Genomic DNA, 24,297 nt, shown 5'->3' with positions numbered 1-24,297 from the left:
GGAGACATAATCGACGTTCGACGTCGTAATTAACTGCGGAGCCGATACCGTATAACACAGCAATTCGATTAACATCACCAGCCAGTTGCATGATTTCCGTAACGAGTCGGGTCCCATTTATTCCTGTATCGTCGGCAACCATCTGCGCACGCAACGAGAAAAACCTTCTTCGTATATCGATGTAATTTACAACGACGTGAGCGTAAATAACGAAAATTTTTGACCGTCAAAGCGGGCTATCTTCAAGGTTTTCCTGCCACCAGATAATGAAAGCTATAATTGTCGTCGCGTTCTCCAATCGATTCAAGCTCTTGAATCAAGGATGAATCACGGACGGCTCCGCGACCGGTTCGCGATCTTATTCAAATTATTTCGTCCCGATTCATCATCGCCGAGAACCAATTATTATTGTTCGCCCGGCGCGACGATATTCCATTTGTAATTAAGTTGCACCTGCAATTGAATGCGCTCTCTCTGTCTCGGCGCCGCCGAATGAACGATATCCTTCGCGAGGAGCGACGCCAATAATATATTAGTGCCAATTTCGCGCGCGCACCAAGCTGCCAATTAGCGATTGTTAGTCGCCCGAAAAATACGTCACAATTGATCGTACGAAGGATTGAGCCGATATATCCAAAACATCTGTCTCGGAAAGAGAAAAGGCAGCCGTTGCTTTAACAATCCATTCGCGATCGCTTCGGGCTCGCGTAAGAACGTGTCGGAATAAATCTTCATGAACTTCCCGCTGTTAATAAATCGGGTTGCTTAATGTTTGATCGTTCGGGGACGCCAATTAGTGATTATTAAGCGGTTGAAAAAAAAACGGCACGTCACGATGCTGAAGGAGGAACACAACGACGAAGGACAACATAATTAATTGTGCGATTATTTGATGTGAAATTGTTGTTAATTGCAAGGAACGAGACTATTCTCAAGGATATAGCAACGATATATAAATTTGCTATTGTTAATTGCGCGTAATTAGCGTATATTTTCGATCAGGTATAATAGAAGCAAGGTTAAGCCGCGGCGCTATAATTATTTTATATCTCTGTTTAAGCTCGCGTCAAGAGTTTGGTTACGGTACACAGGAGATTACGAGACCATGAAGCACTAAAATTATGATTATGGTGTATGTGCGATATTCGTCCTCGGCAGCGCACACAACAGGTGCAACAAAAATCCCAGATTACCATACGAAAGTCTAAGAGACGAGTTAAATTTAAAAACACGAGATCGTTTCTGAGATGTTTTAGCTTCAGCGCCGAGAAAAGCGTTATTAATAAGCGAGATATCTACTTCTCATTGGATATGATATTTGTAAAAATATTTTATCGAGCATTCTGCTAAGATTCGTTCAAGTGTAACAAGGTAATTTCAAGTGTGTACACAAGTTGTATATACATATGAATATGCATGTCAGGTGTAATTTTAAGTGGCTCAAAGTTCATTGATAATTCGAATATACGTCTTTATTGCGAGAGGTGTCTTGTTGGAGTAATATATTTCAAATTATATAGATTTTTAAATCACGCATAAAAAAGTTAGTGCCCTTTCGAGTTTCGTTTCGCTTTTTTCTGGCAACTTTTCTTACCAAATTATGTAAAGCGCGTGGATAATCGGTCGATTTTTTTTGTCGATTTTGATCTCTTCTCGGTTGAGATTTCGTCGGATTAACTCGGAATTTCTCGAATTCACAAATGTACAACGGGACAAGCTGGCGCTATATGTAGCTCTCTGATATTCTTACTCCGCGTTAATGATCGTACATAGACGCGATATATTCGGCTGTAGATTATGCTAATTAATTGCCACACGCTGCCACCCTCTGTTTATGATCGTTTTCTCAGCAGGTGATCGCGGCTCTATCGCATTTGGAGGATATTCTATTTTCAGATTGTATTATCTCGATTACTTTTACGATCTTGCTTAAGGAGCCTTCTTTTTTTACTACAACGCGATTTTGCTACCGCTAGTGAACATCACTTTTTGTCGAATTAAAGAAGATATGTGATTATCGTTGCATAGATGATGCGGTAAAACTGCCGATTAATTTAATTGAAAGTGCTTTATCCAACATTTTAGGTACAAAACAAATTGCCCCGTGAGATTTTACTCGTTGCCATAACATTTTTCGCTGTAATAAAGACTATAATAAAGAACGAGATGTGCCTGGATATTTAAGGAAGTTAACGTTGATAAATTTAAGATTATCCGTCTGACATTGAATTCATATTCTGTTTCATAAAGTTCCTCATTTGTCTTATAAACGAGAAGTCAAGGCTAGCGGAGAGAAATTTACCAACACATTGTTTATGGATTAATTTGTTGGATTAAATGAGTTTATCATATGTAATAGAATGTAATATAACGTAGATAGGTTGTTAAATGTAATGTTTTTCGCGCTTGCATGTAAGAAACTATGTAAACTTGTTCTCGCTGATCGCTCTATGTAAATTAAGCTCGTCCAATTAACTCTTATTATACCTATATTTTTACTGTAACGTATATTATTTTATATATTGCAAACAAACATCTCACATTTGTGTGCAACACATATAATTAATGAAACTTTATTTACAGAACGGTGCAATGATTAATATTAAATGGAGGATCATTAAATATTTAAAAATGATTCAACATGACATTCTAATTTGACACATAATTTCCATCTGAACTTCAGGATGTAAAAAAATTTGGAAAAAAAAATAAATTCTTTTGCACCGTATATTTTTTCAAAGATAGAATTGTATCACTCAAGATTCTATATATATTTTATCACGAGCCACAAAAGAGGCACGAAAAAAATCGGAGGAGAGTAGCATTATGCAAATCGAACGCGACCGATCGTCGCCACGTTCGGGTTTTTCCTGCGCCGTTGAAAAATCACCCGTCCGACAGAAATTCGATCCGCTGATCAGATCGTGTACCCCGTCTCGTGTGTCAAGGGGTGTAATTACCGGTTGACCTTGTAAAAAATGCAGATCCGCGCGGCTCTCGTAATGCGCGATCCCAAATTATGCGGAACAATATCGATCGCGGAGACTGGACCGGCTACGATTCTGCAACATCTCTCGACACAACGTCGTAGATTGACATGTTAATCCCTCTGCGCGAGTAGTTTGTTTGAACATCTACGATCACGAGAGCAGGTTTCCAGGGACGTGTCAATTCACGATCGCGATGACATGAATTAGTTTCCAAGATCATGCAGTAATTGGAGAGATTGTTACCTGATAAATATTGTAGATATATGTATGTATCAGAGTTGGCAAAATATCAATTAAATTTTTTAAAATTGAACAAATAATATGACCAGATTTAATTAAAATATTTTGAATTGACAATTAATTTTAGAAAGATTAATTACAGATCGTTACAATGACGATTGATATAAGTTAGATTAATCGAAGGTCGCTTAATTAACGATTAATATGATCGAAGTCAATTGAAGGTTATTTAATTAACAATTGATATAAACGAAATTAATCGGAGAGCGATCGATTAAACGATTAATACAAGCTAATTTGATTGAAATTTTCAATTAAAGTTTCGCTTAAGTAGATATTTACATATACGCGCACATACATATTTAAATACTTATTTAACAATTTATTACGGTCCTCCCTGTGCTTGGTGCCAAAAAATACGAATAGGGTTACATGCTCTTAAATTATTTCTGACAGAAAAAAATTAATTCGTTAATAAACAAAGCTTGGAAGAGTTTCGCTTAAGTAGATATTTACATATACGCGCACATACATATTTAAATACTTATTTAACAATTTATTACGGTCCTCCCTGTGCTTGGTGCCAAAAAATACGAATAGGGTTACATGCTCTTAAATTATTTCTGACAGAAAAAAATTAATTCGTTAATAAACAAAGCCCGGAAGAGAAAATATTTTAAATTCAGTTATGTTATAATATCATCAATCAAACATCTTCTATTAAATTTATTTAAATTTTATTAATCGTTACACATAGTTAAATAATGGAAATGGAGAAATTATATCGATTTTCTTAAGTCAATCATTAATGGAAGAGATTTGCATTAAATTTGTTATATTTAATCGTCAATTATATACTTTTTAATTGTTTCTGCTCAAATCAATTGTCAATTGAATTGTCTTCGATCGAATCTGTTTTTTTCAATCGACCATTAAAGTACTTCTAATTAAAATTAACTCATATTAATTGTTTAATTGAAAAACTTTCAATTAAATTAGCTTGTATTAATCGTTTAATCGATCGCTCTCCGATTAATTTCGTTTATGTCAATTGTCAATTAAATAACCTTCAATTGACTTCGATCATATTAATCGTTAATTAAGCGATCTTCGATTAATCTAGCTTATATCAATCGTCATTGTAACGATCTCTAATTAATCTTTCTAAAATTAATCGTCAATTCAAAATATTTTAATTACATTTAATTACATCTGTTTGTAATTAAATGTCATAATTAATTTAAAAAGTAATTAATTAATCAACATCTCTGGTATGTATGTACATAGTGAAAAGTGCATAGGCGAGAAACAATCGAAATAACCAGCAAATTTACAAATTAAAATATACACTAAGCTTCTAATATTGTCTATTAATTATGTAATGTGTTTTTTTAAATTGTTGTATATATTTTTATTGTTAATTTTATTAAAGATTTTATAATTGTATGTTATTATCTTCTGAATTATATTATAAATTATAATTCTTTATTATATTCAACTTTTATGTTTTTTATTTGAAACAAGATAAATGCTTAATTTAAAATCTTCCATAAGTTACTGTCTGTTATTAATTATTACCGATTATTATCTACGTTGCAGGATATTCTGTGTGTGATGTAAAGAAAAAGATATGCGAACATGTTACGTATTTAATTCGATGTCGCTGCATTTTTTACACACAAAATTAGGAAACGAACACATGAGACACTCGCGTGAAAAGGGTCGAGAGTTTTTTAGGGGCTTTGGTCGGAATGCGCATCGGAATTCCGTGAAATTCTATTTTAGTCATAAGAGGCCACATATATTGGAGCGTGCGATGGTTGTTTCTTTAGATCGGAGGTGGAGGTTTGAATGGACCTAATCGTGAACGTTAAAAGGATCAGAGAAATACAGGAAGGTTTATCGACACTTGGGCCGATCCACCCCCGACATTCTCGTTCAAATATTGATACTATTTATAGAGGGACGAAACACGTGAGAGGATAAAAATTCGGTATTTTGGTAGTGGTCACGTAAAAGTCAATGTCAGCTACAACGTACGGAAGATTCGAATTCTTCTTGGGCAGTGCACTTTCTTTACCCTTCTACAGAAAGTATCGGTTTTTTTATATTAAAAAAATTTTTTTTTTTTAGAAAAGCGTCCAAATCCGAAATTTAATTAGCGTTTGATATTACACTATGTTACTTTGTACAATTATTAGTTTTTGAATTTTGTTGTCAAATATTTTTTATTAATATTTTATCAGCAGCAATTTATTAATTATCACAATTAATCAGGATTAATTTATTGCGGTAATAATATAAATGCGAATTTTAGTCCACATTATTTCATTCGTGAATGCCACAAGTTTGTTACCTCCTGCAATCTTGATCTAGTCGAATCCCAACCGGATCGCTACTGTTTTACGAAGTGTTGAATATATGAAACATATATGAAAATATATTATATAATGCAACATGTGTGTGTATATATCGCGGAAGAAAGCCGGATCACTTTTTTTCACTTTTGATGCAGATCGATTTTAAAAAGGCGTCTCCATTTAGAGCGACCTTGTATGTCGTCTCATTTGCCGCGATTTAACAGACTCGTTCCCATTTATCATTGATGTTTACCGAAACGACAAGGTCGTCGCAAGCATCTTGTTACTTCTCGACGTACTTGCACCGATTTTATTAACTGTTCCAGCAGGTACATTCCACGATGAAACGCCTTCGCGATGCGAATGACGCTAATCGCGTTCATTACGAGCGCTTAATCTTAATACGATCTGAAAATCGTCGCCGATCTGCTTATAAATTATCGATAAAGTTTGACAGATATTAAATATCTGCTTATGAAATTAAGAGCACACACACACTTACATTCTGCATTTTTTTTTACTTATAAATATTAAAAATAAAAAATTGTAATTTATTTTAATACGACAAATAATCGATAATGCTTAAATTGCAAAACAATACAATGAAAACTTTAGGTAAAAAAAAAATAGAAGATTAACGAATTGCACATAATGAAAATATTAAGAATATATTCAATTTCTCATTTTTAATCATTTTTAATTCAAAAATAATGTTGACACAATCAACTTGTTAATACATCAGTTTTCGAATAACTGAAGTTATTTATGTGTGTATCTTTCTTATTTAATTTACGTTATTCATACATTAAATTCTTGCTGTAATGTCCGTACATACCTCTATAATTCTGAACGCATACACATGTAATTATACGAGTACATATATGCATACACGTGCAATTATACATTTATGCATACACAATCTCTGTTTTACGAAGATACAGCTATCCAGTAAATGCTGAACTCTCCAATATCTTAATGTCATTCTTCGATCCGGCATTTGCTACCGTCTTACGTAGAGATTCGCGAAAACATAACGAAAAGTGTCACGAGACCGATCGGTGGGTCGGCCGGGAAGATCCGGTCTCACATTCTCGCGCCAATTAATTTCAAGAATGCATCGCCATTTATAACAAGCCGGCGTCTCCGCTCGTTTAATGGTTACAGATAGCCTGTAGCTCCGACTTCGTACGTGCAACTGCATCTCGTATATGCGTCATCATTTTTCATACACAGACCGGCAAAGTACAACGCTACTTTGCTAACAGTGTTCATAGAGATTTCAGCTTCTTGAAACAAAATAATGACCACAAAAAAGCAAAAACATCTTATTTTAAAGATATACTCTCGTCTGTAATAAAAACAATTTTCAAAAATAATTTTAAGCATTTCTGAAAATTAATCGGCTGAAGAAAATCAATTAGTAACAATTATATTAATTGATCAAAGAGAGAGAGAGAGAGAGAGAGAGAGAGAGAGAGAGAGAGAGAGAGCATGATGTGATTCATTCGTTTGCGATTGCATTTCATTTTAAGATATTAACGCAATCCACGTTTGAAAGTCCGGTATGTTATTTCACAAAAATTTTCAGTACTACGGAGTGATTCAGCTTCGCGGATTATTCGCGGTCAAGTTGGACGTAATTGGGCCAATTTTCGCTGAATCATCGGATATCGGCCAATGAGGCGAAAGTTTCTCTGAATGTCGCGTTATTCAAGGTCATCTCGCAGAAATGTCTAATGTAATATCCTATTAAAACTGGAAATATGCAATGCTCAATTTATGCTATATTTATGTCTTGTACGTGCGCGTATGTGTCTATGTATGCGTATAATTGGAATATATTTTACACGAGCCGATATAGGTAATTTTAATATATAGATCTGTGTGTCGGCACATTCCTCTAAATCAAGAAACATATCTAGATTCCAGATTGGTTTCTCACGGGGTGTAGTTTCTCACGACAATTTTCTAGAACCATTTGTTGATGAGTTCTTATTTCTTGGCTTGGTAATTTATATCGAGTATTGAAATCGTCCCCCTTTATTTGCGACATGTCATTTCAGAAGAACCAATAAATGTACGACTCGATCGATCTCTTGATCTTTGCACAATTAATAATAATTGAATATTCTGCTCGAAATCCAGTGATACATTTATTTCGCATAGCTATCTGATCTTTGTTCGCGAGATCCAGAATTGTGACCTTCAATAATATATTTCGATACTTGATCGAGCGCGAAATTGAACGGATTCCGAGGTTTGGGAATCACGATGAACGACATGTCGCGATGATTCAAAAGACGAGGATGTCATAATCACCGAATAAGATACATTCTTCCTGGATCCCATTAGGACCCGCCATTGCGTTTTCTCTTTCAGCGACTTAATATTCTCCGGAACCTTGACACATTTTTTTCTCCGGCGTAATATGCGCTAGAAATGAAATCCATCCTGTGGAAAGGCAGAATTCCCGCGACGTGAAAGCTCTTCTTTTATATTGAAGTTTATTTCACGACGCGGTTAATGATTCTCTTAAGCAAGTTTTACGGTGTGTTTGATTAAAAACCGCAGTCGGAGATTTGAGAGGCCCGAGAGAAAGCATACAATTAGTTATTCGAAGCTTGCCTTTTTTTCGCACACAGTGTTGGCTATGTCAACTTAATAGTTATCATCCTGCGCGCACTGAATGATATCCCGCGAGCCTGTTAAAAGCGGTCCTCGTTTAATAATTTCGCTGAATGCACACGTCGCATTTGAGAAATAAAGTCGCGATTTAAATCGTCCGGCCGCGAAATTTATGACTTCGCAGGGACATTATCGCCCGAACATTTGCTTCTCCGATGCATCGTTCGTGAATGCATGTGCAGCATGCATTCTAAAAAAGTTCCAAAAAAGCAAATTCGTATATATATTTCTCATATGTATGTACATTTATTTTGTACATACATACTATGTGTATATGTAATAAAATAAGTTACGCAAAATGCGAATTAAATCTGACGTATTGCTATTTTTTTTTTTTGGTCTTTTATTTAATAAGATAAACGAGTCTCTTTCAATTATATAATAATTCTATTATATTAAAATTAAAATTAATCGACAATCGCTCGTTTTACAACGACAGAAAGGTTGCTTGAATATTTTACGCGCATATTTCGTGATAATTTATTGGATACGACTGAAAATATCGCCCGGCCGCGATGGTATCGCGTCAAAGCATCCGGCAGCGGTAATTTTTGCGCGGGACCATTTAAAAGCTCCTCTTATTTTCTCCGCGAGATACGGATCCCCAGGTCCGGTCCTTCGTATCTTGACCTTTCGCCGGCGAAATCGCGAAACAATGCCGCCGCTCGCACGGGAACAATGCGCGCGCGGACATATACCTAGATTCCGCAGTTGACCTCCGATATAAGACCTGGCCGTCGCGTTCCCGATCGAATTCCTCCGAGAGGGCTCACGGGCACAGGCACGCGAATAATGCAGGTAAAGGGGAAATTTAGCGGCTCGTGTGCGCGTTATGTACCGTATAGCGCCGCTCGTGCGATCTCTCTACAGATGATCTTCCTGAGATACACGAACATCGCGAGGAACGAATCGATAAATGGTAGGTATAAATATATCGATGCCCTGTTTCAAACAAGCAGCGATTCAAAATTTCATTCGTTCGCTTGTAGAAAAATCCGAATGTCATAATTTTAGAGAATCTGAGAAATTTTAACATATTTCGATTTTTATTTTTTCAAAAAAAAAAAAAAAATTCAATTTTTGTATACAATATATATGATTAATAAATATGTGAGTGACTTGAAAAAATTATTCAAGCATTTTTGGAACAGAATTCTCACGAGAAGCTATAAATTTCTGATCGATACCGTATTATTGAAAGAGGGTTAATTGGAAAATAACATGATTGCAGTGTTGAATGCGAATTCTGAGGCACAAAGTATTGCCTTTTCATCGCGCGGTAGCCGGATGAAATCGCAGAAATAAAATCGCGTCGGGACGGCCAGGCGCCGATAAATCCGTGTGCGCTTAATCATCCCGAGCGACGTTCCAGGTGATTCTCGCACGCATGTTACGCAGACCCGTAGATCCGATCGAGAAGCCCGATGTAACTTGAGTCGATTTCGCGGAACGTTTTCGTGTTCGGTGTGAAAAACCCGAAGAGGATACGATATATATATATATATATATATATATATATATATATATGTTCCTGTCTTTGCGAGCTCGCCACGAAGGTCGTCCCGCTCATTCGCAAGGTCGGTTATTCATCCGCAGCCCGTTGCACAAGGATTTTGTTAAATGCTCTTTGTATTCCTCGCCAGTCATCGTCATTCTGTATCGTAACGAAATGTTGCGCCGCGCTCTTGTTCTGGGAATTTCGCCGCGTGCAATCAGTTTTGCGTGTCGAGAAACCGCCCTTCCCGTGATTATCGATCGCGAAAGAAAAGATTTTGAAAGAACGATATCCTATATTCTATCCTTTTGACGCTCGAAAGAGATCCGTCCGTCTTTGAAATTTAAGACTCTCTTCTCTTGAATCGTATTTTTGACAAATGATACCAGGTGGTACCGTAAAGTGACAGGTATCGGATAATTTAAGATACAATATAAACTTGCAATTTTAGGTAATTTGGAGAAGTTTATGGAGCCTGTCAAGGTACGAATTTTTTGTTGGTATCGTAATGATACGTTGTATACGAAATTTGGAAATATTGTATAGAAATAAGAATTATTGGATAATGACAGACACGTGCAAGTTGTGATACTATCGGAAATGATTCGTGCAAAAACGATCTTAGTTAGTCATCAAATTATCGGTTATTCCATCGCGTGATTAAGATAGAATATTTCACTCAAATGATTCGCTCTCATCATTTCGCTACATTTCTTCGAGATACAAATATTTCGTAACTTACTATATATGTATTACATCAGAGAGTGGCTTTCGATGTGAATTTCGAGATATTTTTTTTTCAACGAAAAGATGTGATGTCATTTTTTCAGATGTAATTAAATTAAACATCTTGGAGTGTAATTAGATTTAAAATTATAATTTAATTATAAGTACATATAAGGATTGTATAAACAATATTTAAGAAAAGTATTGACGCTGTTAAGGGCACGTGAGCCTGTTTTTTCCAGAACGTGGAGGTTTTATAGAGCGTCTGCGGTTTATTCGCGACCTTCGGTTTACGGTAACGAGCGCTACATGACTAATTAACGTGCTTTAATATGCCATTCTTTTTTGCAACCTCGTAAAGCCGACAGCGAAATATCTGCAAATCCGGGACGCAGGTGTGACGTACGTAGATTTTTATGAATTATTTTCCCTCAAACAATTATTATTACATTTGGATTAATATTTATGAATTATTTTCCCTCAAACAATTATAATTACATTTTCTCCGACAGAAGACCAGACTTGTAATATAGACATCCAATTACGAAAGAGCGCAAAGGAAGATTCATCTTTTCAACCATTAAGGACATTTTTTGTAGTTTTGAAAGTAGAAGTAATTTTGAAGGGGGTTTGATGTTGTGTGTCTAAATGCAGAAAAAGATTAATTATCTTAGTAATACAGCGTAGCTCATTAAAAATTATGCAAGTGTATGCGATAAAAATTAATCCCGGAGACTTTATATATATTTAACAGCTTTGAGTTCCTGAAGAAATCTCTATGTCTTAGTGCGATTTGTGATAATCAAATTTGTAGAAAAAAATTATCTTAATTTTTCTAATAAAGTATACCTACATGTCAACAAAAAATTTGTTTCATGTTTGTCTTCCCTGACATTTCGGATATCCAAGCATCCTTGTAAGTCGGAATGTTTAGCAATCAGGAAAATCTGGAAAACCGTGCATTGTCAGGGAATTTTATAAATCTGAAATTGTCAGTAAAAAGAGTCAGGATATTTTACTATTTATCTGGATTTTTCACATTATTCTACATTTATCTCAATAATTTGAAATTTTTTATTAAATAAATATAAACTTTTCCTTGACTCCTAGCACGCTAATTTTCTGTGTTGTTAAAAATCGATTCATCTACAGCGTGTTCGTTCATTTATATTTTCATTGTCGTGTTATTTTATTTCAATGTGTTTAATAGAAATAAAACTAAAAACTTCAATATAAATAAATAAAAATTCAATATAAATAAAAAAGGTGATTATTTAAATAGTTTATACTGACATGTTCGTTTCGATTATCGTACATAATGCAGATTGCATAATTGATTTAAACCTTTGTTTCAACTTCCAAACCTTTCCGTTGTTGACAAAAATCTCTCGAGGATTTCATGGTTTAACATTTAATTGATTTATCATATAGATGTATGCAAATTATACATTTGGGAAAAGTAATACTAAAAAGTGAGAGAAAAAATAAATTTCTAGAAAATCTGCAAAAGTTCCCAGCAAACACCGATATATAATTGTTACATGGCTATAATAAAACGGAATATAACAGGTAATATAACGTGTACGTTACATGTAACATCCATGTTAGTTGTAATTTCCCACTCATAGATGTAACATTTTAATATAACATATATTACATTGTAGTTATATTGTAATTATATACCAAATAGCACATTGATATATTGATAAGTCAGTGCTATCTTGGGATATAATGACAATATAACTACAATGTAATATATGTAATATTAAAAATGTTACATCTATGAGTATAGGAAATTACAACTAACATATACGTTACATGTAACATGCTTAAGTATATAACATTTATATACTGTATTTGCTGGGTTAGGAAATTTTTGTCATTGAGTCTGCTGGACACCCTGTAAGTCACCTGCGAGATGTAACATTTTAATATAACATATATTACATTGCAGTTATATTGTAATTATATACCAAATAGCACATTGATATATTGATAAGTCAGTGCTATCTTGGGATATAATGACAATATAACTACAATGTAATATATGTAATATTAAAAATGTTACATCTATGAGTATAGGAAATTACAACTAACATATACGTTACATGTAACATGCTTAAGTATATAACATTTATATACTGTATTTGCTGGGTTAGGAAATTTTTGTCATTGAGTCTGCTGGACACCCTGTAAGTCACCTGCGAGATGTAACATTTTAATATAACATATATTACATTGCAGTTATATTGTAATTATATACCAAATAGCACATTGATATATTGATAAGTCAGTGCTATCTTGGGATATAATGACAATATAACTACAATGTAATATATGTAATATTAAAAATGTTACATCTATGAGTATAGGAAATTACAACTAACATATACGTTACATGTAACATGCTTAAGTATATAACATTTATATACTGTATTTGCTGGGTTAGGAAATTTTTGTCATTGAGTCTGCTGGACACCCTGTAAGTCACCTGCGAGATGGATGAATCGAAGCGTCGCGTCGTCTTCGAAGGGAGCGTCGATTGAGAATCGCGCGTTAGAAAGGAGAGGGTAGAGCGGTCCCTCTGCAAAGAGATAGAAGGAGGGGAGGCGTGGATAGAGGCGATCGGCTCTCTCGGATCAGCTGTGAGAGCGGCGTGGCGCCGTGTGCCGCGGCTCTGATCCGCTGTCAGTTGCCCGAGCCCTGTGCTACGGTTAGGACCGCACATAATCGTCACTTATTAAACCGACGACTTAGCCGGAGCCGGCCACGGGTCATCGCGCCGTGTCGTCTTCAGCAGCCGAGCCCGTCCTTCAGTCTCTCCTCGTTACGAGATCAGGAACGGACGAGCGGAGTATCCGAGAGAGGCGAAAGGCCAGCGAGAGCGAATGTGATCAACCGTAATCCGACCTTCATTCGCGAGGGAGAATAGCTTCAGCGTGTCGTTAAACTGTTGTCGTCGTCGTCGTCGTCGACTGACAGCTGTCAAAAATTTGCAAAAATTGCAGCGGGGCTCGAATCGAGGACGTTGTTGTTGGTGATTCTAAAATATATATTTATATATATATATTCGTCTTTTGTGTCTCGTGGAGAAGAAGTGAACGTCGATCGGGCTTCGAGCCTCGAAGAGTCCCCGAGGGTGGCGAATAAACCCGGGGAGCTGCGAGCTGACGACGCGTCCAGGATGATCTGGTAGAAGAGAAGACGAACTTCCGAGTGTTCGAGAAATGGCGTGCTGCATATCGGTCGACGTGACCGTCACGAGCACGGTGCTTCTCCTGCTGGTGAGCCTCCGTTTATTTTAAAAACGATCGAACCCTTCGAATTTTTCTCACGACGTTTACTTACAATATTTTTCACGAAGCTCTTCGAATGCTAAGTCGTTTCTTGCGATTGAGAGAATCGTAACAGCACACATATCCTGAGGATATTCGAATGTCCTCTGGATATCCTCTGAATATTTTTGTGATATGTTGTGCTATTAGGGAAGACTAATGAACGAAATTAATAATATCGCAAAATTGTACTATATTCAGATGTTGTCATATAGATTTAATTTGATTTAAGATTGAATGCAGCTGTTATATAATAAAATGAGCAAAATTTTAAGAATGGAAAGAGAGGGTAAAATTGCGCAAAGGAACAATCGCATGATTATTTGATTGGCAAGAAAAGATGCGCATATATATTATCAATTATAAACGCGCCACGTTATCCCGGCTGTCGCAAAACTCGACGCGTGCACCTTCGTATGCAGAGTGGCATTCACACACAGAACGTGCACGCGTCGACGTATGTAAGTACACGGCTGGAGTCAAGGATACCATCGTTATCTAGCCCGTGTGCTCGCTATACTTACATACATACATTGGGTATACCTGGAAAATATACATACGTACATATATACAATGCACGTAGTTGTCGCGGGCGAATGCTACTTTCGTTATGCAAGCGCGGAATGTTTAACTTATCACGGTTCCTGCGAACGATTATGCATTTTTTTCTTCTTATGCAATGCAACGTAAGATGAGACAAACGAGAAAATTTTGTGTGAGTCACGCACAATTTAAGTACAGCCGAGAAAAAAGAGAAGAGAGGGAAAGTGCATACGGAATTTACATACAAGTTGCATCGAAGTGAAGTTTTGATTGATGTAATCGAAAATGTCTGAATCTAAATTAAATCTTAACAAATAAATAATTGATTTATATAATTATATAAATCATTTGTCATTAATAATAGATATGTATATTTTATTAAAAATTTATAATTATAGATAATTTATAACACAGAGAAAAGATTTAAAAAATTGATGTTACAAATGAAATAATTATTTATTCGAACAGATCATTTTTTATTTATATTAAGTAGACAGATTTATAATTTTTTGGTCAGAGAAATATGTTGATAAAACAGATGTAGAGAGAGAGAATGAGTTTTCAAGGAGAACGAGGATTGAGAGATATACCTTTGAAGGGATTCGAAACAAGGATCGTATGCGAATTAAAACACGAACACGTGTCGAGACTCACGCGAGTATCGTGTTAATTTTCTGTGCGCGACATAATCACGCAAACTGAATGTAATTAGCGACGTCACTAGTCAGTTTCGAGATTAAGGATAATTAATGTGTCTTTCTCCAGAGATACATTATTTTGTGATTAAGTCTTCTGACGGATTAACCGTATAATCAGCTTCTTTTTAGAAGAAGTCTAAAAGCGATCCAATTAATAAATATTTGGTCACATTGCGATTATTACGAATAACTCAATTTGATCATTTATAACTGACATGTTCGCTTCTGAAAATTAAAATAATAATAGATTTAAATGCTCATGATTTTATGCTTGTTTTTTTTTAAACAAATTATAATATTTTTCTAATCGATAAAAAATTCAGACGGATTAACTTTGCAATAATATAGCAGATTTCTCTCCCGTATTTAATTAAAATTTAATTAATATTCAACAGTTTTATCGGATCGCAACGAATATTGTATAAGTTCGTTATGTATGATATTATTCTTCTAATTGATCAATCGAAAATATATTTTTCTTTCTTATTTGCACTACATCTGTTGCCTGTCTCGAATTGAAAGTAAGACATGTTTTGCATAAATATATTAATTATATTGACGAGTCGACGTATCCAACTCCTGATTCAATAATTAACGATCGCGGCCATATGACAATTACGGAATCGTAAACTATGGTCCTGTTCTCGGCAATTAATCTGTTCAAATTTCCTATGACATGTATTCGCATGATGCTCCGACTGAAATTTTAAGATACCTACACTTGAAGCGCGGGATACAAGTAATCGCATTTTTTTCAGCGTTGTTGAAAAATTGTGCGCGATAAAACGGGATTTATAGGTGCGTAAAATACAATTTGTTTGCCAGAAAAATGAGAGCTGCTGAATTCGGAGCACGCATGTATTATGGACTCGTACAGTTATACATAAAATAAATAATTAAGTCGTTAAATTTGTGACACGACTTGAAGACGTGACATATATTATTATATTTGAAATCGGATATTATGTAACATAAATATTATAATGTAAAAATTACTAGAATTGACTTAGGGAATTGATAAATAAAAAACTTTTAATTTCGAAAAACGCATAAAAATTTTCCTTTGAAATATTTTATATAATTTAAAGCTTATTTTAATAAAAAAAATTAATTAGCTAGAAAATGAAATATATTGAGCTTTTATTTCTGATTATTTGTTATAAGATTTATTTTGATCACATATATTGTACGCGCATATAGTTTTAAGATTAAATGATTGTTTCATCCGATTTTACTTTTATGCAATAATGAACGGTAGACGAATATGCGTACTTAAAAAATTGCAAATTTAAAATACAATAAGTCATTTATCTGCAGACGTTCGCGAAAAGTTACTACGCTCCAGCGCTTACGAGAGAATCACTCGACCAAGACTGATAATATCCAGTTAAGAACTGAAGAAAGGTCTTCTCATAGACGATTAGCCATCTCATTTAATACCACGTTACGTGCATAATTCTAGCACAAAGTGCACAAACACGACGCGCCATTAAGATACGATCGTGTAAGGAACAGGGGTTCCACTGCATAGAAAATGTCCTTTATTAAAAGGACGTTTTCAAGAGAATTTTCTTATTCCATTTTCCAGGAGCGTATTCAGGTCTGTTACTTACAGCCGCTAGTCTGTAAATATTTTCGAAGGAATTTGTAATATCAGAAAAATTCTTTGTAATTTTTTCAAAATTAATTTATACCACAAATAAGTGATTACTTGATTTTTCAACATTTTTTCGCAAATTTTTGTGTTAATCGCTAATGAAGATATACAAAGATTAACCACATGAAACAATTCCGCCTTCGGTACGCTACGCTTAATTAAGATACACGGAGCGAACTGGTAACAGACACGAGGGAAATCGTATTGATGACACTCTGGAATCCTCGAAGCGGTTTTATTAATTCACAGAGATGCCGACCGACCACGCAGTCTCCTTTAATTAGCGTGCTCCTTAAAACGGCCCAAGGTAATCGGATAATGAGTGGCTTAAAAATCAATGTACTTGTAAGAATCGAGACCGGAAGTGATGAAAATCGCTATAGCAGTAGCATCTCATGCGGTTCGCTTAATTAGATACGCGTATCGGTCGGCCAAAACCCCGACGCAGAACGAAAAGATACCGTCCGGAGCGTTAACGAGAAAATGACCTACAAGGCTGATTAATGATTCTGATAAATTGTAAATATATTTTTTGCTGTTTTTTTTTACTATTTTTTTTTGCCTTTTTATCGCTACAAACAGCGTGCAAATGATTGATGGGAATAACTTTCCCACATTAGATATTCGAGATTAATAAGGTAAATATTTTTCGGACAAATATTATCAGATAAATATATAAACAGTAAAGCTGATTCATTAACTTTAACGTAAAGCTAATCATCATCATATTTGCAAGTAATAAATTATGGAATTGCCGTTATACTAGGCGATAAATACGCCGTGTATTGCTATCAAACGAAAGTCAGCGAGGATGTAAATTTGATTCTTAAACAGCGATTTACCATCTGAATACAGTGTCGGTTGAAAAATTGTTCAACGAGACACGCCCGCGTATATAAGCGGCTTTTCGACGGGGGGTAGGCACAAATACGTCTATCTAACAAAGGGCGGAGAGAATTTATGATTTCGCATAACGGATGACCGTTTTTCCATGTGCATTGCGACACGTGATCTTTGTCCGCGGTTATTGCGACCCAAGGTCACGGCCAAGTGGAATAACGTTAGGCTTCCACAGACGATCGATGCACTCTCCGCGAAATTTATGTCTCACCCCGTATCTTGTTTACTCTGCGGCTTATTATAAATTATCAATTCTGATCGCTCGATCCTTTACGTCCCTCTTTTCTCCTCAATTACGTGTACCTCTTTTTTTCATTATAATTAATTCTTTTCATGTTCTTTGGGTATTTACACATACAACATTTGGAATAGAATTTACGTGAAAAATGTGAATTCCAAAGATAATTTTTGTATTCGCTGAATAACAGTCATACCGTGCGCATAGTTTAATATTTTTTTCAGACGTGTCACGCGAATTAATTTGATGTTTTTTTGGAACAAAAAATATTTAATTAACTTTCACGAAAGAATATTGACATTAAAAAAATGGAATTATACAAAAAGGTAATGAATGTTCATGAAATATCATATAAATCAGTAAAAATTATAATCGTGTATTATAATTAATCTACTTATTCCAAATATGGACTTTATGCGATAAATTCAATCAAGATTTGTACGATGTAATTATTAAAACTATTTCGATTTTGTATTATTACTAAATAAATTAAAGTTATTTACGTGCAGTCTTATTGAGATATAAAGCGTGTTCTTGCAACATAAAATAGTTTTAAGCAAAAAAAAATTTCGATCGATGATATGAAGCAATCATTGCCATAAGGTGATGTCTATTCCGTAAAGAACGCCATTCTGAACCCGAGAAAGAAAGAAACTTTTTATTCGAACGGCGTTCCAGGCCGAGACACCCATTGTTATGAGAAACTATTCACTAAAAACCGGTCTAATAATGTTATAGAAAATTTATTATTCTCAATCCTCATGGTCATCCCATCATGGAAGCGCTCCAAATGTAATGGAGAAAAATTCTGTCGAAATCATCAAGTAATTTGCAGAAAGTGCGTTATCGTTTTGCGAGCTACGATACTAATGCGATTGCTAATGATCGGGAGAAAATCGATAGAAACCATGCACCGTTCGCTGAAACTCTCGTCGTGGAATCTAGGATAGTAGGATATAAAAATTTCGGTCTCGGTAACATGATCAGAGCATTGCGCAGTGTTTTTATATTTTCTCTGTACATAGCATTAAAATGTTATACATGTGAAGAATTTATTTTGCGAAAAATAAATTTAAAAAAATTTTAATATATTATTTCCTTCCATAATAAAAAAATACATTGAAAGACTACTATTTTTTAATGCAAAAATAAAGTATAAATATGTCATTGAAACAATTTAATATACAAAGATTTCTATTTCGTGAAATTGAACCAATTATAGCTCAGTATACATTTCGAAAGAATGTTACTTTATTCAATAAAGGAATAAAATATATGATTTTCCTACAATTATTTCCCATATCAAAAGCCCATGTCAGCATTAATGTTGAATGCCTAAATTGCGTCTCAAGGATTTTGTGACTCGATATTGCACCACAATATTACGCATTGAAATCACCATAACATCATTGCGTCGATCGCTAATCAGTTGCATTGAAAGACGTGTCATGCTAGCGATGATAAAAAAGATTTGAATAAAAATAAAACTTTTACTTTCCAAATCTGTATTATTGAAAAATAAACTTCATGTGTTTCTCGTCGAATTGACAATAATTCGAGATGCAATAACATTTATTCCAAAGGCTCCTCAACCTCTAATGTCTCCAAGCGTACCTCATTCGCATTTAAATTATTTTATTTTGCATTGTGCAATCGCACCGATCGCCAATGAACCAGTGACCAAAGGTGAGGACGAATCATTCACGCAACGCGCGCACATATTTCGCTTGGCGACCAGCTCGAAACGATCAGCCTCGTGGCAAGTCGCTAACCTCAGAACGGCCGGTCTGTAAATCTCCCGGCGATGGCACGCAAAAATATACCCCTTTTGTGTCGGGGTTGTCGCGAGTCGGTATGCAGCCCCGACTTGGTTATTGAAACATGACTGGGTATTACATGAACAAAATTAATTAATTTTACAACAGATAATAAATTATTCAGATAATATGATAATTATTAGATTTTTTATTTTTAATAACAGTAGTTTGTCTTTATTTACTATCACGTAATATCTCTATATATTTTATTTCAAATAAACTTTCCATCTTGTATATATACTCAAATTCCTTATTTTACTGAGAATGCTGCGAGTGATTGTTTAAGAAGAATGAATAAATGATTTTTGATCTCGAAATATTATGACGTAAGCCGCGAGTACTCTGCCCTATATTCAGATATGACGATACCGCGTCAGAATGTGATGATATTATTGTATAATCGTTTATGATAATGTCATAGGTGACCGTTCATTCACGCCTCCGGTGGAACTTAATCACGATTACGAGAGAGAAGGCGCATTCGCGCAGGAATTCTTCGCCCGTTTTCAACACGACGATTCGACTAATCGCGTCGGGGAAATATAACGTACAAACACAAACGGAGCCGGAAGGATAGCTCTGCTGTACGATCTCGAAAATATACCGTTAACGGACGTAAAGACGCGCGGAATACACGTTGCATTGTGGCGAACGCGTGTTTAAAGCACGATGGTCCCTCGAGATAACGGTACACTGTAACAGATAGAGCTCCGGCTTGCGTGTCGCTGTCCGATCTCGAGGAAAAAACGGTAACAGAGTTGCATGGGACCCATCGACGGCATTCGAATCGAAATAGAAGCGAGGCGTTCTCTGGCCGCTCCGTAAATCGGTGTAAAAAAAAAAAACGCGGTAAAAAAGCGATCGGTCGATAACCGAACATGGCGAAGAAAGAATATTAAATTAGGGGCATAAGGTGAAACTAAAAAAAAAAAATTTTTGTATAATTATATCAATTACAGGCGAGATTGTAAAAAAGTCGAGATCGGTAATGAGAAACAAATTGTTATCCGATTTGCTTGGGTTTCAGTTTTCTCGGGTGCCGAGTCGCCGGAAGTCGCGTTATTAAACAATTTTGCTTACCGATGGATATTATTATGTACACATGCGTTTCAGAGTTGATTGTGAGAGTTCAAGAAGAGATAAGAATCGAATTTACAATGGTATCCCGATATACGAGCGATAAGTTAATTGGATGTATATCAGTCGGATGCGAATTATTATCAACGAAATGTGGCAGACAGGACAATAATAACGAATGACATGTCAGATTTCTCAAGGAATTCGCGATATATTATCCCACGTCTCTCTTTAATAGATATTTATCGAAGCGCGTCATAAATGTACTTTTAATGAGCCTTTTTGCGTTCCTGAATCCAATCGAGGCGGAGCACGCTAAATTATTCCTTTTCCGCTTTTATTCACTGACGTATTACACTTTTTCTCGGAATATAGAAATTTATGCAAATTATTTCTGTTTCTTATTTTAAAAAATTTTTAATAATGCATTTTTTAACATTTGCTGCACGTTTATAATCTGTAACATTTTTAATATTTAAATATATTTCTTATTTGTATTTATTTAAAGCCTCGATTCGCAGACAGAACAAGCATGACGTTATATGATTGACTCAAATATTTCGCTGCAGGATATCCCGTATACAAATATCAAGCATTTAATCGCATTCTATGAGGGGATCAGCCGGGGAACGAATCATGCCTCTCATCCAATTTCCTGTGAAGTTAACAGGAAACTTCCGTTAACTTTTTATGAAGCGTAGGAAATGTTTTTCCCTACGGATGATCCGGATTCTCGTTTTACATAGTTTATTTTATACAACTAATCCATTGATTGAAATTAATTATTACATCAATACCAAATAAGTATCGTCATCGTCCTTTGTATTTTTTTTCTTTGATTTCTCTCAACATTTAATGATATATCGTTTTTTTTATAAATAATGATATTGATTTTATTAAATTAAATAATATTAAATAATATTGATAATTTTTCTTTCTTTTTTTTGTGAATCAAATCTGTTTTTTATCTTATCTCCGCAACTTTAAATGTAATATTTAAAACAATATTTGCTTGTATCACTAATGCATATTTGACATTTCTCAAAAAATGTCTTTAGTGCACCCTAAACAAAATCCAGAGTGCGATTTCCCATTCCGGTAACGTCGTCAATCGTCTCCTGCACGTGCAAAACTTTCACCGGTAGGATAATTTAAAGGACAATGCATTCTCGTTCACACGTATGTTTCGAATCGATTCGGATGGCGCCAGATATTTTTAAACCAGAACGATAACAGCGGACCGACCGGATTCCGATCAAACTGTTTCCAGTCAAGGAGGAATCACCTTGCGAAATCAAAATCGTTAAGAGGCAATCAAAGCGTTCAGCTCCGTATTACTCAAACGCGTGATTTGTCAACAATAGGACAATTAAATTATATCAGAAATTTTCTATATATATAATCACTCTAAAACTTGACAAGATTTAAAAAATGCGCTTGAATTTACACATTATCTACAAATTTCCCCAAAATCTTCAAAAATTTGCATTTTTTAAAACAATATCTCTAACATATATTATTTTTATTAAAAAAATGAAAAAATAAGTGATAGTATATAAATTTAAATAATTTTAGAACATATTGACGAGAAAAAAATCGAAACATTCTCTGCGAGTCCTAAATTCAGAATCCTCAATAAGAAAGAAAATCAATGAAGTATATAAAATGATAAATGCTAAAGAGTTATTTTTAATTTCTGAATCGTAGGACGATGTTGCGTAACAAACTGGCAACAATTTAGTTAACGAACTTGTCGAACGTTCCGAATTATTAGAAAAATGCGAGCACACCTACGTAATTTTGTGACCACTGTCTATTGAACGAAGGCAGAGTTGTTTCGCTGAAAAAATCCTACCTACGTTCGCACCACTGTAATAAGCCGGCAATCCCGTCAATCGCGATGCATTGTTTGTACGAATGCACGTATCAATCTCTAACTAGCACTCGCGTGATATCGTCTATTAATCATTGCGAAATTGCCGAGATGGATTGTCTGCGTTATGCGATTAAGGATTGATCGCGACAGGCGCCGTTATATTATGTCAGATTAGATGCATTCGATCAAAATCACGGTTTTTTCAAATCCGAAATGAATTGAAAATATTCAATTTTGATATCTCGTTTAAAAAAAAAGCTGAAGAGACTTCGAGGGAAGTTGCCCTACAATGTTGACGAATTTGAATTATTTGTTAATTTTATAGCCCATCGCTGGAGAGGCTTCATCGTTTAACATAATTCACGAGGGATTACCTGGCGGTATTTCCTTGCTCAAGAAGCATCATTAATTCTGGATGATTCTAACGTATATCGTTGGCCTAACAATTTAACGTAGCAACGTACTAAGTCTCGCATTAAGAGGCTCATTTAATCTCAAGAGCGCGCTTATCGCCCGCGTCATTTGCATGGAACGTCTCTCAGGCAGACCGTCGATCATAAATTTTTCCGGGATAACATCCCGCAGAAAATACGACAGCGCGTAAAAATTCTCGCCTCCCTGTGGTACACAAATCTCCCTCCTCCCTTAAGCAGTAAAACATTTGTCGGCGAAGAAATCTGTTAGCAAGGGCGAGGAGTGGCGCTATTAATAGGACCGAGCTTATCTCATATCGGATGCTATATATATATATATATATATATATATATATATATATATATATATATGCAGCCGCGGGATGTAGCAGTTTCGCGAGAGGGTTGTTGCGCTTCTTACCGGTTTTCTGATATGGTCTGCGTCAATCGTCCGGCGAACATTCGGACATTTATGTATACACGTATATAGGGTGATATTTTCGCGGCGCGTCCTAAAGCTGGATCTCGCGTATATAAAATGAAAGAGAGAGAGGGAAAGTTCACAGTCCGATCAATTCGATCGTTTCACAGGGAGAAAGAGGACTGGAATGTCGTCTCCGTGTATATATCGCGGCTGTTTGTTTTGTTCGAGATCGCCAATATAATGGTAGCGTTGAGCTCATTGACGGTCGCCCCGTTATTTATACCCCTCGAGGCAAGGTCGGGAAAAATGTTCTCGGGCACCTACATCTCGTGCTCTCCGTGTACGACCTTAGCTCGTAAATCCTTGCGTTCACTGGGAAGCACAGATCGAAGATTATGTCGACCGTATACTATGTAGAGCCTCGGTAGACAGGTCGAGAGCCAATCTTTTCCGTTCTAAGGTCGCCCGAACTGAAATCCCTCTTCTCGATCACTGAATTTTTCATTTCGATCGCGCGTCGAATTTTTATCTTAATTTTATGCTCGAATTAAAATTCGGAGGTAAGTTTTTATTAATAAAAAATATCGCACAAAGAGATTCCCATCGAATAATTAGAATAAATCATACAAGTATTTATATGTGTCTCTAAAATATATTTTCTCTCGGTAGACAGGTCGAGAGCCAATCTTTTCCGTTCTAAGGTCGCCCGAACTGAAATCCCTCTTCTCGATCACTGAATTTTTCATTTCGATCGCGCGTCGAATTTTTATCTTAATTTTATGCTCGAATTAAAATTTGGAGGTAAGTTTTTATTAATAAAAAA

The 24,297-nt window shown here is 35.4% G+C and overlaps 1 protein-coding gene across 1 annotated transcript in view; it reads left to right on the top strand.

The window, feature by feature from the left end:
* The first annotated feature begins 13,153 nt into the window (after positions 1-13,153).
* The window catches only part of LOC114944188 (uncharacterized), a 36,648-nt gene continuing 25,504 nt past the window's right edge, over positions 13,154-24,297 (top strand). Inside the window, exon 1 of the mRNA XM_029319979.2 lies at positions 13,154-13,780. Within this exon, the coding sequence (XP_029175812.1) occupies positions 13,724-13,780 (57 nt within the window). The 5' untranslated portion in view covers positions 13,154-13,723. The remainder of the gene's footprint in view (positions 13,781-24,297) is intronic.

Source organism: Nylanderia fulva, unplaced genomic scaffold (genome assembly GCF_048542155.1).
Source record: "Nylanderia fulva isolate GAGA-0341 unplaced genomic scaffold, ASM4854215v1 Scaffold20, whole genome shotgun sequence".
NCBI classification, from domain to species: Eukaryota; Metazoa; Arthropoda; class Insecta; order Hymenoptera; family Formicidae; genus Nylanderia; species Nylanderia fulva.
The sequence above is the reverse complement of the archived record's forward strand: the minus strand, read 5'-3'. Positions and strand labels throughout refer to the sequence as shown.